The sequence below is a fragment of the Marmota monax genome, unplaced genomic scaffold (genome assembly GCF_021218885.2).
Source record: "Marmota monax isolate L192 unplaced genomic scaffold, Marmota_monax_Labrador192_F-V1.1 WCK01_AAM20220418_F8-fsc00079, whole genome shotgun sequence".
Classification (NCBI taxonomy): Eukaryota; Metazoa; Chordata; class Mammalia; order Rodentia; family Sciuridae; genus Marmota; species Marmota monax.
The window spans coordinates 8,206,662-8,223,592 of NW_026694099.1; the positions used below are offsets into that span (position 1 = coordinate 8,206,662).

General features: G+C 32.9%; 2 protein-coding genes across 4 annotated transcripts in view; both read left to right on the forward strand.

Moving 5' to 3' along the window:
• The window catches only part of G2e3 (G2/M-phase specific E3 ubiquitin protein ligase), a 60,008-nt gene extending 45,692 nt beyond the window's left edge, over positions 1–14,316 (forward strand). For both annotated transcript variants that reach the window (XM_046465218.2, XM_046465219.2), the window contains exons 13-15: positions 850–1,022; positions 9,309–9,499; positions 10,203–14,316. In XM_046465218.2, coding sequence (XP_046321174.1) covers positions 850–1,022; positions 9,309–9,499; positions 10,203–10,459 — 621 coding nt within the window. In that variant the 3' untranslated portion in view covers positions 10,460–14,316. The remainder of the gene's footprint in view (positions 1–849; positions 1,023–9,308; positions 9,500–10,202) is intronic.
• A 542-nt stretch (positions 14,317–14,858) lies between these two features.
• The window catches only part of Scfd1 (sec1 family domain containing 1), a 94,513-nt gene continuing 92,440 nt past the window's right edge, over positions 14,859–16,931 (forward strand). Inside the window, exon 1 of one of the 2 annotated variants that reach the window (XM_046465220.2) lies at positions 14,859–15,002. In XM_046465220.2, coding sequence (XP_046321176.1) covers positions 14,942–15,002 — 61 coding nt within the window. In that variant the 5' untranslated portion in view covers positions 14,859–14,941. Of the gene's footprint in view, positions 15,003–15,207; positions 15,341–16,931 lie in introns of those variants that run through there. The other variant, XM_046465221.2, reaches the window with a different exon arrangement.

The following is a 16,931-nucleotide window of genomic DNA, read 5'->3' on the forward strand; positions in this document are numbered from 1 at the left end:
AATATTTTTATGTTGTTGATAGACCTTTATTTACTTATTTATATGTGGTGCTGAGAATCGAACCCAGTGCCTCACGCATGCTAGGCCAGCACTTTACCTCTGAGTTACAACTCCAACCCTACTGTATCTTTTTTTTTTTTTTTTAACAGCTAATCTATCTATATGCAAGTATCTGGCACATAAATAGTTAAGTATTTCTTTGTTTCTTTTTTAACCCTTTATTTTATTTTATTTTTATGTGGTGCTGAGGATCGAACCCAGTGCCTTCACGCATGCTAGACAAGTGCTCTACCACTGAGCCACAACTCCAGCCCCAAGTATTTCATTTTTAATACTGAATTTTTTTTTTTTGGTAAATTTTATGCATCTTTTAGGTTTCAGCCAATAGTTTTTCTCTTTTGTGAAATTTCCTCACGTCATCTCTTTTGTCCCTCTAGAGCTATAAAATTCTCTATTTCATTGATTTTTATATAAACAATTTCTTGTATTAAACTGGCGTTATACTCTAGATCTTGAAGGCAGAAATATACAATATTTGTTGAACCAGATTTCAAACATTGATTCTAGAAAATATTTTTTAGTATATTCCACTCTACCCTGATGTACTCAAAAATTGAGTATAAAGGGGCTGGGGTTATGGCTCAGTGGTAGAGTACTTGCCTAGCATGGGTGAGGCACTGGGATCAATTCTCAGCACTGCTGAGAAAAAATAAAGTAAAATAAAGGTCCATCAATAACTAATAAAAATATCTTTTTTAAAAAATTGAGTATAAAATAATGTGTCATTTGAAATGTAAGTATCACTCACAATAAATGGGTAAAGTAGGTATATTTTCTCCTTCATTACAGATAAATACTGCAACAAATATGACTGACTTAAACTCAGTAGTAAATGAATGCTACAACTACCTAGAGCTTATTGGATGTCTTAGACTTTTAACAACATTAAGTGATAAGTATATGTTGGTAAAAGACATACTTTTCTACCATGTAATTAAGAGAGTCCAAGCACCCTTTGAAAGGTAAGCAGCTTTTATGTTAAGATTTTCCCAAATTATGTTCAAAGTGGTTCATTATCTTATAATGAGATACATTTGTTTATTTTCAGAAAAAAAAAGTTATTTTAAAATAATGCCTTAAAATTAACCTCTCAATGATGATCATTATTCTTTGATCATTCTACTTCATTTTTTGGGCAGTGCTGGGGATTGAACCCAGCACCCTGTACATACAGGTGAACACTCTTACCACTGAGCTCTATCCCCCAGCCCTTTTCTGATCAATCTATACAGAATTAATTAAATGTATTATGCTTAGGAGAAGTAACCATTACTTCAATTTATAATTATTTTTCTAAAGAAAATTACTTTGAAAACTTTTACTACATATGCTTACTATTCTGTCTATCTCATTCTTTTAATAAATATTGAGTACCTCAGTCTGCTAGGTAACATAGGTCCTAACCATGTAACAAGGTAGATCTGATTCTTGCTCTTCTTCAGTTTAGAACATTGGTCTTCAAAATTTTGTCCCAATAACCCTAAAAATATGTCTGACAACTTATGTCTCCCCTCACAGTCATTTTTTTTAATAATGAAAATTTTCAAATATATATGGAAGTAGCCTGTGTGATCACCGTCTAATACTAAAAGTTATCTACCTGTGGCTAATCTTGTTCATCAATGTCCTATTCTATATTCTTATTCCTATTATTGACTTCAGTATTATTTTCAGTCAACATACAATATTATTCACCATACACAATATTATCTCAGAAGTGATCATTCATTTTTTAAAAGTTCAGTATCACCTATGGATTTAAATATATGTGATGTGTTTAAAATGATTATTATTTATCTTTACTGAAGTTTTGTATTATCTTATTTTTGACCTTTTTAACTTTTTGTTTCTTTTGATGTGACCCTTAATAGACTTTGATAGCTTTCTTTCTATATTGTGTGATGAAAATATTCAGATTCATTTTGTACATTCTGGCCTAAGGAAGCATTGTTTCTTTTAATGGGAAATGGTATTTCAAAAACCATTGTGGGGCTGGGGATATAGCTCAGTTGGTAGAGTGCTTGCCTCCCATGCACAAGGGCCTGGGGTCAATCCCCAGCACCACAAACACACACACAAAAAAACAATGTGGATGGATGCTAGGGATGCTTATTTTTCCAGGATGATTACTGTTAGCCTTTTCAGTGGTTTTGTTTTTTGCAGGGTGGGTACAAGGGATTGAACTCTGGGGCACTTGGCCACTGAGCCACATCCCCAGCCCTATTTTGTATTTTATTAGAGACAGGATCTCACTGAGTTGCTTAGGGCCTTGTTAAGTTGCTGAGGCTGGCCTTGGACTTGGGATCCTCCTGCCTCAGCCTCCCAAGCCTCTAGGATTACAGGCATGCATCACCACACCCAGACCCCTTTTCAATGGTTTTATTGAAGTTGTTTTGCTTTGGTTTGTGAGGGTTTTGTTGTCGTTGTTGTTGCTATACTATTTGTTTCCTTTTGTTTTTGCTTTTTGTGGTTGGTTTTGTTTTGTGTTTGTGTTTGTTTTTTGTTTTGCTTGTTTTGAATACTGGGAATGAACCCAGGGGTTCTTTTTTCTCTCATTTACCACTGAGCTACATCACTAGTCCTTTTTTTCTTTTTCTTTTTAAAGACAGGGTCTTGCCAAGTTTCTGAGCCTGGCCTCAAACTTGCAATCCTCCCAATTTGCTGAGATCACAGGCATGCACAATCATGTCTGGCTGGTTTTTTTGTTTTGTTTTTTTGGAGAAGAGTTTGAAAGATAAAAATACATCATGGATTCATACTGATACTTCAAATTCATTATTACATGACTTAAGTTTTTCTATATCCCATGTTAAGAATCCCAATTTTAAGGACACCAGGGAATTAAAGTATAGTTCTTTACTCATTCCTCATTTCCTAAACGTTTGTCTCAAAATAACAATACTAACATTTTTACCAATAACATAATATTACTAAAACAAATTTAACTTATTGTCCTTTTGTTTTTTTGTAGAACTGTACAATTTGTTTTTCAGTTATATGGAATAGTTATTCCCTGTGTTGCACTATAAGTTGGATATACTTTTCGTTTTTAATATTTTTGTGATTTTTTTTATGAAATTTTTACTTAATAGTTATATAAAGTATTTGCATGGTTCTGAAGTCAAATAAATAGTAAAAGCATATAAAAATATGCTTTTGTGATGCATTGTGTATTCAAAGAAGTGTAGCTTTCATCCTAAACACATTCACCTTCCATCCCCTTATGAAGTAATCTTTTGGCTTTTTTTTTTTTTAATGATTTCTCCTTACATTGTTTGTTTTTCTTTTTAAAAATAGCAGATAATATGTGAGGATATGTATGTATGTGTATTCCTTTTATTAGATAAATAGTAACATGCCATCCACCCTTTCTTCTTCTAATTTTTCACTTGACAGTGTATTTGGAGTTCTTTTCTGTGATAGTACATGAATAGACATATTACTCATTCCTTTTTAGGGGTACTCAGAATTCCATTGTTTGAATATATTGTTTTTTCAACCAGTTTGCTGTTGATAGACTTTTGGGATGTTCCCTAGCACTCTTGTACACCATAATAATACCATCATAATCTTAAATAGTTGCAAAAGATGTGATTTTCAATATATTTTTAATATTGCAGCTTAAAATACTACTATCATACAGCAAAATGTTCTCTGGTATGACTTGAATAGTAAAATTTTCTTAGGAACAGAATTATTACTTATAATTATGATTATAAATTATATATAAGTCATATATAAGGTTAGTATATAAAATCCTAGTATATTTTAGATTTGGTTATTATTAGTAAAATTTTATTTGAAGTGCATCTCTTAGTGAGGTATGTGTCCCCCCCCCCCCAGTTCATTTATCTACAAATGGATTTTTCTCTAAATTAGAGTAGAATCATTGTCATTTATTTCTTTTTTTGTTTTGTTTTGTTTTGTTTTTAGAGATATGAGTAGTCTAGATGTCAAGAAAGGCTTCTGTATGTAAGAGTTTTTAAATTAAAACCATAATGATTAGTAGTTGTTAGGAAAATCAAAATGAAGAGGCAAGAAAAAAGAAGTTGAAAATTAATCCCTCCTTTTATATAAAACATACAAAGTTATATAGCAAAGTGTGTTTTGACTTATAAGAAAGTAGCCCCACAGATGTAAGAAAGAACAAAGAAACCAAATGCTAAAGTGCCTTAGCTGTCATGGAAAGAAACAAAAACCCTCCACTTGCCTCAAACTTGTTTTTGGACTTTCTGTGTGGTCCCCAGTCTAAAGAAGAATTAAGAATTAATTTAGGATTCATAATAGCTTGTATAGTGCCAGACATAAGCAAATATATAGCAGCAGTGTAGGGAAATTTCTATAGCTCAAGTCTAATGGGAATGCTTAAAGGTAAAGCAGTCCTCTCAAATTGGGGTTCCCAGTAAAAAATGGCAAAACTTACATCTGGCTGAAAAGCAAGAATTGGGAGAAATAGCACAGTAAAGGATTTGGGCAAGACAACAAAGTATTTTTGCAATGATTGTAAAGATTTTTTTTTTTTTTAAGTTGTACCTTCATTTTATTTACTTATTTTTATGTGGTGCTGAGGATCGAACCCACGGCCTCACACATGCGAGGCGAGCGCTCTGCCATTGAGCCACAGCCCGAGCCCAAAAAGATTTTTTTAAAAGCATTGGAACAAAATAGAAAATATAAAATTAATCAAATAGTATTTCTGTATTAAAATGTTTGTGGACTTCTGCTTCTGAATAAGATGTAGACATCTTTCTATTTCTCCTGATATCTACTGTTCAAAAACTCCAAATGTTATATTAAAACAAGCAAAAGAAAACTTTGAAAGGTGGAGAGCGAACTGTCTGTTTCTACTAGGAAGGACCCAAGGAATGACACAGCAGAGTGAAGGGGAAATCTAAACAATCTATGTGAAGGAAAACTCAAGAAAATTTGTCACCAGCAGATATACCCTTTAGAAAATGGCTATACAAGTTTTTGAAACAAAGCAAGTAATTCAAGATTGAGTCTTGGAACATTCTTTTTAGTGAAAAGAATAAAAACATGTTTCTCCTCCTGTGTTTTCTAAGTCATGTTTGATTATCGAGGAAAGAATTGTAACATTACTTCATGTGGTTCACAGTGTATGTAGAGGAAATATTTAAGACATTAAATCATAAACATGGAAAGGTAAAGGGATTTAAAGGGAGGGAAGTGTTCTGTATTTTACTTGAAATGGTAAAATGTTGATGCTAGCAGATTTTTATATATATATATATATATAAAATATTTATTTTTAGTTGTATTTGGACACAATACATTTATTTTATTTATTTATTTTTAATGTGGTGCTGAGGATCAAACCCAGGGCCTCACACGTGCTGGGAAAGTGTTCTACCACGGAGCCACAACCCCAGCCCGATTGTTATATATTTTTTTTAAAACTGTATACAGAGACACTAAAAAGCACTATAAATTAAAAAATGGAATTTTTTTAAAGCCACAGGAAGATAGGAAAGACCAACAAATGATCATGGAAATGAAAACCTGATGGTTATATTAAATGCCAGGCAGTTGAAGAGAAAGTGTAACTGAAGAGGAATAGGAAGGTTTGATTAGAACAAAGAAAGGAAGATTGAAATAAGAAATCAGTATTAAAGTTAGAGTAAGAGCATCCACTTAACTAAGATAGGGACAGTTTACAGAAAATACTACTTGAAAAATTCCTCAGATTCACAAGGCTTAATGAGCCAAAGTAGCTTACTTTGTGATGGAACAGCAGCATGTGCAAAGACATTTGTAAAAGTGAACATTAATTATATTGAAAGCAGAAACAGCCAAAGTTATAACTTCATGAAAGTAGTCTGCATTATTCAAGGGTCAAGAAAATAAAAGTAGTGTTGTGGTTGTAGTTCAGTGGTATAGCGCTTGCCTCGCACACATGAGGCACTGGGTTCGTCAGCACTGCATATAAGTAAATAAATAAAGGTCCATCAACAACTAAAAATATGTATATATTGAAGAATATTTCTGGACAAAGTTTACTTCTTAAAGGATTAGTAAATTATATACTTCAGGAAGAATGAAATTGTAACCAGAAGTTTAAGATAAACAAAACAGCAATGGACAAAGAAGTGAAAAGGAGTGGGGTTGGGGGCAGAAACTGGGTAAATAAAAACAAGCAACCATTAAAATACTACTACTTTTTTGGCAAGAAAAGTTTCAAATAATTGAAATTTTAGAAAAAGAGTACTATGTAAAATGGTAAGGGAAGTTAGTGGAGTTATTGTTTTAAAGAGCTTGTATTGTTGAGGTAGTACTATGGATGCATTAATTGGCTTTAAACTTTATTAAATCAAGTATAAATATTTTAAGGAAAAGCTCTGAAATTATACAGATAGACTGTATATATCTTCCAAATAGTTTGAAGAGGGGATGGGGCAGGGGAAAAATCAAGAAAACCTATTTAATCTCATAGCTTAGACTTTTGTATTACAAGACTAAGGACCTTAAATTTGTTAAACAACAAAAAAAGATAAAAGACTCTGATCTTTAAAAAATAAATAAATAAAACCTGATCTTAAAAGATCCTCAGTTCTTTTTTTTTTTTTTTTAGAGAGAGAGAGAGAGAGAGAGAGAGAATTTTAATATTTATTTTTTAGGTTTCTTTTTGGCGGACACAACATTTGTTTGTATGTGGTGCTGAGGATCGAACCCGGGCCGCACGCATGCCAGGCGAGCGTGCTACCGCTTGAGCCACATCCCCAGCCCGATCCTCAGTTCTTTAGAAAGATTAAACAGTCTTGAATCTGTTTGCACCTAACTATGTAGTTCCAGAATATGTAACACTAAACTAATAAGATGCAAGAAATTGCTAAATTTATAGGTTCTGTTAAGAAATTTGAAACAGATCTCAAGAGTTTATTTTAAGCATGCAAATAATTACTGAAGTCCTATAATAGCAGTGAATAAAAATATCAACTCTGAGGAAGATTTACATCAGGAAGCAAGTTAAGTGCAAAATTGAAAAATTCATTGTGTACCATGCTAATAGATTAAAGGAGAAAAAAAGCTAAGATCCTTTTATAGTCAGAGACACAAGAAAGCATTTGACACATCTAAACATTTATAGTTAGTTTTAAATTAGCAATTTAGGAAGAGTATGAATAATGTTAATCTCATATAATGAGAAATTAAAATGTCTCTGTTGATAAAAGAGTATCTTATACATATTCAGCAAACATCCCTAATGGCAAAATATTTTAGGTATATCCTCCCCTTAAGACTAAAACAAGTCTAGGATACACACAACTAGTCCCTTCTTTTAATAACATGTTGGAGGTCTGAGCAGAGTAACAAATTAAACAAACAAATGAATATTATTAAAGTTTAGAAAAAATAAAATCATTACCTTTTTAGGCTATGTAATTATCTGTATAAAACAAGACATTGTATTTAGAGTTAAGCAAGGTTACTGGATATAAATGGTAAGAAGGATTCTAACAGAGAGGTTTTCAAGGGAGAAAGAGTGGTGAATAAAGAAACCGATAAAAATAAACACTGGTTGTACAGAAAATTAATGTCTAATTTGAGGGATTACAATACAAGTAGGAACTAAAATAATTTTTAAATAGCATAAGTAGTATGAGAGTGAGTAGAGTTATAAACATAAGGTTTTTTGTATTCCTCAGGAAGAAAGTAAATATATTGATTCACTTTAGATTTCAAAATGTTTGTTAAAACCTTAAGGGAGCAATAATTTTAAAACTAAGAGTTACTGTGACATTAAAATAGGGTGAATTGGTAGTTTAGAAAATCAGTAAATACAGAAATTGGCAAGGAGTAAAAAAGTATTTATAAAAGATAGTTCAAACTGCCCTAATTAAAGTGGCAGAAATGGTTTCACAAATAAGTGAAAATTACTCTGAAAAAAGCAAGTAACAGAAAAACATTTATTTAGCTTTTGCATTGCTGTGACCACAAAAGACCTAAGAAGGAGGAAAATTTATTTTGACTTACACTTTCAGAGGTTTGTTGTCATCTAGTTCCATAGTTTTGGACCCAGTGTGAGGCAGAATATCATTACACAGGGTGTGGAGGACGAAAGCTGCTTAGGACATGATAGCGCCGAAGCAGAGAAAGGGACAGAATATAAACCACAAGGTACACCCCCAGTCATCAACTTCCTCTGGACACACCCTACTTGTCTATACTTATCACCCAGTTAATCCATTTAAGTGGATTAATCCACCAATTTGGTTATAGTTCCGTTGGGGATGCAAATCAGGTCGAGATGGCGCCTGGCACTTTGCCAGGAGGAGTGGTTTGTGAAGCAATGCCGGAGCCATTAAGATGATGAGGATTCCTTATTGGCTGACTGCTGTATCTAGATGATGTTAATTAAGTTAAGCTGTGTGTAATTAGTTAAGTAAATATACCTCTGCTGTCTGGCAGAGAAGCGGCTCTATCTCGGGTGCCCTCTACTTTGAGTTCTCACTCAGTTCCCGCTGAGTTCACTTGCAATAAAGTAGTTCCCGCTTCAACCTTCAAGTTGCTTGTCACCTCTCGGTTATTTTGCCCAGCCGGACTACGGCATAGTTCTTACGATTAATCATTTCAACCCTGACCATTTCTGCATTGTCTCACATAAGAGCTTTTGGGGGACAGCACATATCCAAACTATAACACCATATGAGAGCTTTTGTGGAAAGTTCTAAAAGGAGAAATAAACCAATCTAAGCAGATTATTTGAGGAAAAGGTTAGGGAATCCAGAAAGTCAGTCTGATAGACAACACTGGTACCTCTGTTCTTTGCTTATTAATGAGAATGTGCATTTGAATATTCATTTGTTATTTGCATTTCTTCTGATAACTATACATATTTTTCATGCACATTTTCCTATTGGATTATTGATCTTTTAGAAAAAGATTTGTATTTTTTGTATATTAGAGAAATTAATATTTTGTCATGTATACTAAAATATTTTCCCACTTTGATGTCTTCTGATTTCTTTGTAGTAATACGTTTTAAATTTTATAACAAATAGCTCTGAAGTATAAAATACTTAGGACATTTACTTCTTTCTCTTAGTAAAATGTTAATTTTGAAACTATAAAGTCAAATAATATAGTCATAGAAAACACTCATTAATGTATTTGCTTGTTATTGACATTAAAGTATCATAGTGTATCCATAAAGTAAGTTTGCTAAAAATGTTTTGATTCCCTAATAAGGTAATACCAAACAATGTTGGCTTGTTATTTTTCCTCTCAAGTTTTAAGCAGGGTCTGAAAACTCTTGGTGTTTTGGAAAAAATTCAGACTTACCCAGAAGCATTTTGTAACATCCTCTGTCATAAACCTGAGAATCTTTCTGCAAAGATCCTTAGAGATCTTTTTACAGTACACACATTACCTGATGTACAAGCTTTGGGGTTTTGGAACAGTTACTTACAGACCGTTGAGGGTATGTGGATATTTTGTTTTTATTTAACTATCTCGGAATGTTTGTCTCGACATTTTATTTCTTACAGAATTTTACCTCTTGATATTCATAAGTCTTATTTCATTTATTTCAAAACAAGTTTATATTACTGTGTTGAAAGTGATAAGAAAAGGCTTACCTCTAGATAATTTGAGGTGAAAGGCATTTTCGCCTATATAACTTTAAAAATATGGATGATGGCCACAGCACATAATAGTCTTAAACAGTCTTAAAGCTAATCATTTATTTTATCTTTTTCAATCTGAAGTTCAACTTAATTATAATTTATCCTCTGATCAGGGCTGTGCTGATGATATTTAACACTGAGCTTAGCAATGTAAATCCATTTTATAAAGAAAATTTTATCTTTCAACCAAAGTTCAATTAGCTGTATTTTTGTTTGTTCACCATTTAGTTTTTTCTCTGCAGTTGTTTAAATAGTATGTTAATCAGTGATGATAGAAAAGAAGTCAAATATATCATGAGTAGTTGTATTACTTTATGAATCCTTTGAGATTCATTAATTGAATGTAATATTTGCCTATTCCTACACTTAGTGATTTAATTTGCCTAAGATGAATGTGGGGAGTCTTCAATTTTCTCAGTCTAGTTGAGGAAGAGACTATGATAATATCAATATGTAACTTGGATTTTTTTTTCTTTCTTTTTTATTGGTAAACTTCAGATGGCAAATCTGCAACAACAATGGAAGACATTCTTATTTTTGCAACTGGTTGCAGTTCCATTCCACCTGCAGGATTTAAACCCACTCCTTCAATTGAGTGTCTTCATATGGATTTTCCTGTTGGAAATAAGTGTAATAACTCTTTAACTCTTCCAATCACCAGTACATATAAAGAGTTTCAAGAAAATATGGACTTCGCCATAAGAAACACTCTAAGACTAGGAAAGGAAGAAAGTTCTCATTACAATGAACATTAAAATGTTTCTTTGAACAAAGAGATGCTTCTTTAAAAGCTGCTATTAAAAACTTTCTTTTGTTTCAAAAATCTATTAATCATCAGTTTTGAACAAACTTGTCACCTTCTTGACCCAATAAAATTTATGATATAAACATAAAGGAATGTTTTGGCCATTTAAACAAAACAGAAGTTTTTTCAATTAAGGCGTTCTAGTCAAAATTGGTGATGTTTTTCTGTTTTCTTAATGTACAGGCTTCATAATCTTCAATGTAATTACTTTTAGAATGGTTGTACAAACTTGATTCAGGTATAATAGCATGGCAGGTGCCATTTTCAAATTTTTCTTTATTTTAAAGCATTAAATAGAAGAGCTAATTGATTAAATCCTGCTTTAGGAATCAGGCATAGATTCTGGGGTTTATACATTATATTTATGCTTTTCAAAGATGGCACTAAATCCATTGCTAAAATATTTCTAGATCACTGATTTATGTTAAAATTACCCACACTGCAATTAGGTTATTTCTAATAGGAAGTATTATATAAAAAGCAGAATTGCACAAAATTGTCTGGATTCTGGGCATGTTCCAGAGGCTTAAAAACACTTCTGAGGTGGATACAATGTAACTGAAAATACCTAAGAGAATAGTATCTTCTAAGTCTTGGTTTTAATCATAGACCTTTTTAAAAAAAACTGTGGTATTCAGTATGTCTAATCCATAATCACTTTAGGTATCTGAATGATCTCTGTGGATTATAATGTGTTATACATGGGTTTTGACATTATTAAGGTGGTTGTATTATAGGCAAACCAGCTCCATACCATTGTACAATTGTCTTCTTTACCCTAGAAAGATATCTTTTTATATAAGCAATGTATAAAGTAAAAAAGAATATAAATAAAGTAAAAAATACAAACAGAATGAAAATCCCACTGTAATCTCACCATACAGATTAGTATTGTTTCTGTATATTCATCTATAAACTCCTGTCTTGTCTATTTTTAACAATAGTAATGCTACTAAAATTAACAAGAAATCATGTAAAAATAATTTGAAGATATATAGTTTCATACTCATGTTCCCATAGTTGTGCTCCTACCAAAAAAATTGAGAAATTGGATGTCCTTAATCTATTATCAGATCCCAATCTATTATGAAATATAAACGAGACAAAGCCCTGGTTTTCTGCTAAAGTAAATCATTATATAGTAGGTAAGGCATTATGAGAGGTAAAATGTTTTAACCACAATTTTCTTGCTACATTTAAGTATTAGCTATGATCATAATCTCATCCTCCCCAAGATGAGACTCCCCAATACTCAAATTATTAATGTTTTTTAAAGAAAATTACCAAGATTGACTTATGGTAATACATCTCTTAAAACCAAAGGAAAATGAAAACAATCCTAACGTAATTTCCCTTATTACCTCATATTTTTCAAATTGTACTAACAGACCTAGCAAATTACTTACTTTAATTATTTAACAATATTAATAAACAAGGCATTTCTTTGCCATGTGTTAAATTGTTAGATTATCAAAAGTAATTAAAGGGTCAGTTATTTTAAAAGTTTAATATCTAATATAAACCTCAAGCTCACCATAGAGCTTTTATTCAAAATGTTTTGATAAATCAGGTATTTTATTTCTTAATGCATCTAGTTTTTATAAAAATTTAAAAGCCATTAAATCAATATAATCCTCCCCCCCAAAAAAAACAATTAGATCTACTTTCTGGTTTGTAGTTTTGATTAATTTCCCCTTGTATACTAATTAAAACCAATACAATACTCGCATGCTTTGTGAAGGTGGGGGTAGGGACTAGGAGCAACATGCTTGGTTAATAATAATTAAAACTGGTATTTCATTTCCTCCTTACACTTAAGTATAGAGAAGGCCTTAGTATAAGATGGTGTAAGTAATAATTCAGAATATTAGCCTCTTAAAGTGAAATGTAAATATATTGTAAAATGTTTTCTGGTTTGAAGGATGTCCTGTTATGATTTTTAGGTTAATCTGTACAGTCAAGGCATATCAGAGAAACCTGTTGGTTATTTATTTTCTGCAGTGTTACTTTGTCAAATGGTTTGTGTTATTCTGTTCCTATTCGTTTTACAGCACAATTCTTAACTGATGCGGAATTTTATAAAGGAATTATGCTACAAAGTTTGTATATGTATTTACCGTTTCAATTGTCTAAATGTCGAGTATTATTTTAACCTTGTTTTCTTTTACTTAATATTGAAGAAAACCATAAATTGACTATTATGCACCTATTATTAATGGTTTTTATTAGTTTTATATTCATTTCTTTAAAACAGTTTTAAAATTGTTTCTAGTATGGGTTCTTTATCTGTCGGTCTTTTATACAATACTATTCTTGTACTTGGTCATTTTACTCTTTTAGAATTTAAGGTAAGGATTCTTTAAAATACCAAAAAGTTTTAGATTATAATTTTATACTTTGTAATATTTAGTTTCTACATTATGACAATTTTTTTTTAGTAAAGCAAAAGTCTTCATTTGTTTACTAGCTTGAGAATTTACTTTGACTTCTATTTAAATCATAATTTTTCCCTAATTATATGGAGAAAGCTATTCAAATCTGCACTCAGTACTAAAATGCTAAGTAAACGGGAAATATGGATAAGTTTTCTCAGTGACTTTGCCTTTAGTATTCAATCATAATAAGAAAATGATCATTGATCATAAAATTTTTCTATTTATAAACATAATTATTGTATATAGTGATTATCATACTCTATTATTACTTTTTCTGTAAGCTGTTAGTTTTTTATGCTTCAAGTAATGCAAAGTTTTGTGCTTAAAGTAATGCAATACAAAACATAAGAAGAACACATGTAATGATGAAGTGGATGTGTATGACTTGTAGTTTAAGGAAATTTGGATTGCCTTGAACAGACCCAGTTTTCAAGTTCTGATTTTGACCCTTTTCAAATTCCCAAACATACTCTAATACCTACTGTATGCCAGGTGTTATGCTAAGTGATCATTTATATGTGAGCCTATTTCTCCCCATCTTAAAAGTGGCCAGATGTAATCAAAAAGCATGACAATGAAGTTTTCTGAATAAATGTGCCACTAAATGTGCTTATATAAACTAAATTAAAGAACTTGATGGGATTTCACAAGGTTAAGATTCTGACAAAACTGAGTAACATCCAAAATCCTGTACTCTCCACATTTGAGAGATCCTATAAGCAGCTGACAACCAGGAGCCTCTCTATACATGAAATATTCTGAGGTAGTCTGTGATAACAGAATGCATTTTTATTCTTTGATTCTAATAATACAAAAGAAATACCATAATCTCAGCCCTTCAAGTATTATTCATCTGCTGCTACTGTTCTTCTCTGGGGTATATTTTTCTGTAAATTTATTGCCCACAGGACAGTTTTTTTTTTTTCCATACACATAACATACACCTACTAAACATAAATTTACCATTGTCTCAGTATTTTATGTTAGTATGACTCATGTAGTCCTCAAAAGGAGTCTTTGATGGAACTGAAACTGTTACATGATAGATTTGCATTTGTAAGTGGAGTTGGGTCTATGTTTTATATTCCCTGAAGAATGCAGTATGCAGTAGAACTTACCCATAAGGCAGGAACTGTCATTTGTCTAAAAAAAGACACTAGTTCATTGAAGATTTTTTGAAAATAGTTGTAATACCATTGAAGAAAACACTAGTTTCAAAGTTAAGCTTTTAAGGCATCATCTATTATTTCAGAATTTTATGCAACTTCAAAAGAAACATTCAACAGCTAGCAAAATGTCAGCAATGAACCTTGAACATGAGAAGTTGTATATCCATTTTTGACATCCAATAAAAATCTATGGATTATGGAAATTATCAGTCTGTTCTGTTGTGATCGCATGACTTCAAGTATACAAACATCAACAATACCCAACCCTCCCCACAGATACACACCCTACTTCAGTAATGTTTTGTGAATTTGTAATTAAAGACATTTTTGGCACCTTCCTGACTCCAGTATCCATGCAGGAAAAAACACCATAAAACTAGAGCACTGAGAGAGAGATTGAGATGAAAAAAATCTACCATATAAGGGCAACGCTCCAAACGTCCTGTGTTTCTAGAAAAGGAAGGGGAATCCGGAGTTTCATGTACTTTAGTTCTGTGATTCTTACAAACCTTGAGTATTGTTACCATTTAAATGTAAGGACCAAAATATCTGTTCCGTATCATTAGCTTCCTAACACAGCAACAAATTCCTACTCTAGGGGATTAAATTCCTACTCTACATTTGAGAGGGTGTAGCTAGAAAGGAAACACCACCCGCAATTCAGACGTTAACTTCAACAGGATCTCCAAACTGTGTCCCAAGAGCCCAGGAGAAGCGGTCGCGCTGGAAGGCGGAGTGTGTTCCAAGCCCCGCCCCTCCGACCTCTGCTTCCGGGGCGGAAGGGACCGCCACGTCATCTTCTGGCTCCGCTCGCCAGCCGGGCAGTGGATGGTGGGAGTCAAAATGGCGGCAGCGGTGGCGGCAGCCAGTATTCGGGAGAGACAGACAGGTACAGACTTATTTTCTTCTCTGTGGGTTTGTGCCTGCGCAGAGACATCCTTTCCATCTGCTTGTCGTCCTCATTTGGTTGTGGTGCGTGTAACTCAAAGACCGATCTCCAGGAGTTTAGTCTCCTAGTGCATCAAGAGCCCCTCCCCTTTGAGTTTTTGGTGAAGAGATGCAGTTCGCTTAAAGACTTGGCCCTCACCTGTGGTACCTGAGAAGGGGCTTCCGGAGTAGGCCGATTACTACAGTCTGCCTTTTACTACCGAGGCTCAGAAGGCTGTCAAGACAATATCTGGCAGCTGGTATTTTCTTTTCCTCTGTTGCCACTTAGGAGATCTCGAGGTTTGTATCTGTGCGTATTGCACGTCTCCCTCTTTTGTTTTTCACTTTAGTTTTAAAGTTTAAAGAACTCCATTTTCCTTCACCTGCACCACAGTTACAGAATTCAGAGATTCTTTTCAGAGTGGCTTTGTGCATCATCTCTCTCAGACCAGCCTTTTAGGGGAACCTAAAGAAAAATGCCTGGTGATACAGATTTCCTTCTTAAGCTTGCTGGAAGGGATAGAAGAATGGCAAAGCAAATTAACTAATGGCTTTCCCATTTCAATTGTTTGACGGATTAGTATTTTAAAACATGATAATTTTATCTTCAGTAGAGCATGTTTAAATAGCTTCCATTTATATAGCGAAATCTGGTAAAGATTCATATTCCCTTGAGTTTTAATGTTTTTCCATGTTAGATAGTTTTAGTGTTTCCTTATTCTTTGTAAACTTTGTGATGACGACTTGGTTTATGCATGTTAGCTCTAAACGAATGTTTATACCTGTTAACCAATGGTCTTGAAGTTTGTGAAGCTATATATTCTGAGGAGTTAATAAAAATAAACCATCTCCTTTTTCCCCTTTCCCATTGATATTTTTCTCCATAGGACTTATGATCTCATATACTGTGTGTCTTATTTGTTTTTACTAGTTTTTGTCCCCCAACTGAAATGAAAGCTACATAAGGACTGGTCATTTTTATTCGATTTGTTTTGTTTAGTGCTAGTACCCGTATAGCTAAGGCAGTGTCAGGTACATGGTGAGCACTCGCTAAACATTGAATGAATGAATAGAAAACATAGATGACATTTATTCAGTGAATGAGTGAAGACAACATTCCAGGTAAGGATGAAGTTACATTAACCAAGTCTAAAAATATGAATAGTATATTTAAAGCCAATAAAGAAAACTAGTTTATTATTTCAATTAAAATGCAGTAATATAAGCCTTGGGGAGTTAAACTCTGATCTTAAAATTACATTCTTATATAACTCTTATATATAAATGTATTCTGGCCATGTACTTCATTAACAAATCCACTGTGTCAAACTATCTTTGACCAAGTTAACAAAGAGTCAGTTGGAGAAATTTTCCTAGATTGGGCTGAGAAAGCAAATGTGAGACTGTCTATCTTCTCACACTGGCCTCTTTCAGTTAACTAAGGTCCAACGCTAGAGAACACTAAATGCCTGAGGTCCACATGGCAGCCTGACTATATAGTTCTTCCTAGTTGTCACATATCAAGAATGTGAACAGCTTTTTCTACAGAAAAGGTGTCTTTCTCTAGGACTGTGAGTGCCAGAGTAGTGTTTTTTCTTTATTTCCTGGAGGTGGGAAAAAGAGCTGTGCTAAAGCAATGGGAGAGTTAACCCAGGGACATCTTTTTGCCTCTTGTAATATTTTAATTTTACATGCAAAAGTGTTCTTTTATTTATGTATATTTTTATGTAATACCGTAATATCTCTGAGGCTTTGAGATAGGCATAAATTGTTGGTAATGTGCATTATTAACTGGTCATTAGGTGCTAATAAACATTCTACTAAAAATGTTTGAATAAACCCACTTAAATATTTAAGCACAGTCAGCCCACTGTATCTCTGAGTTATGCAT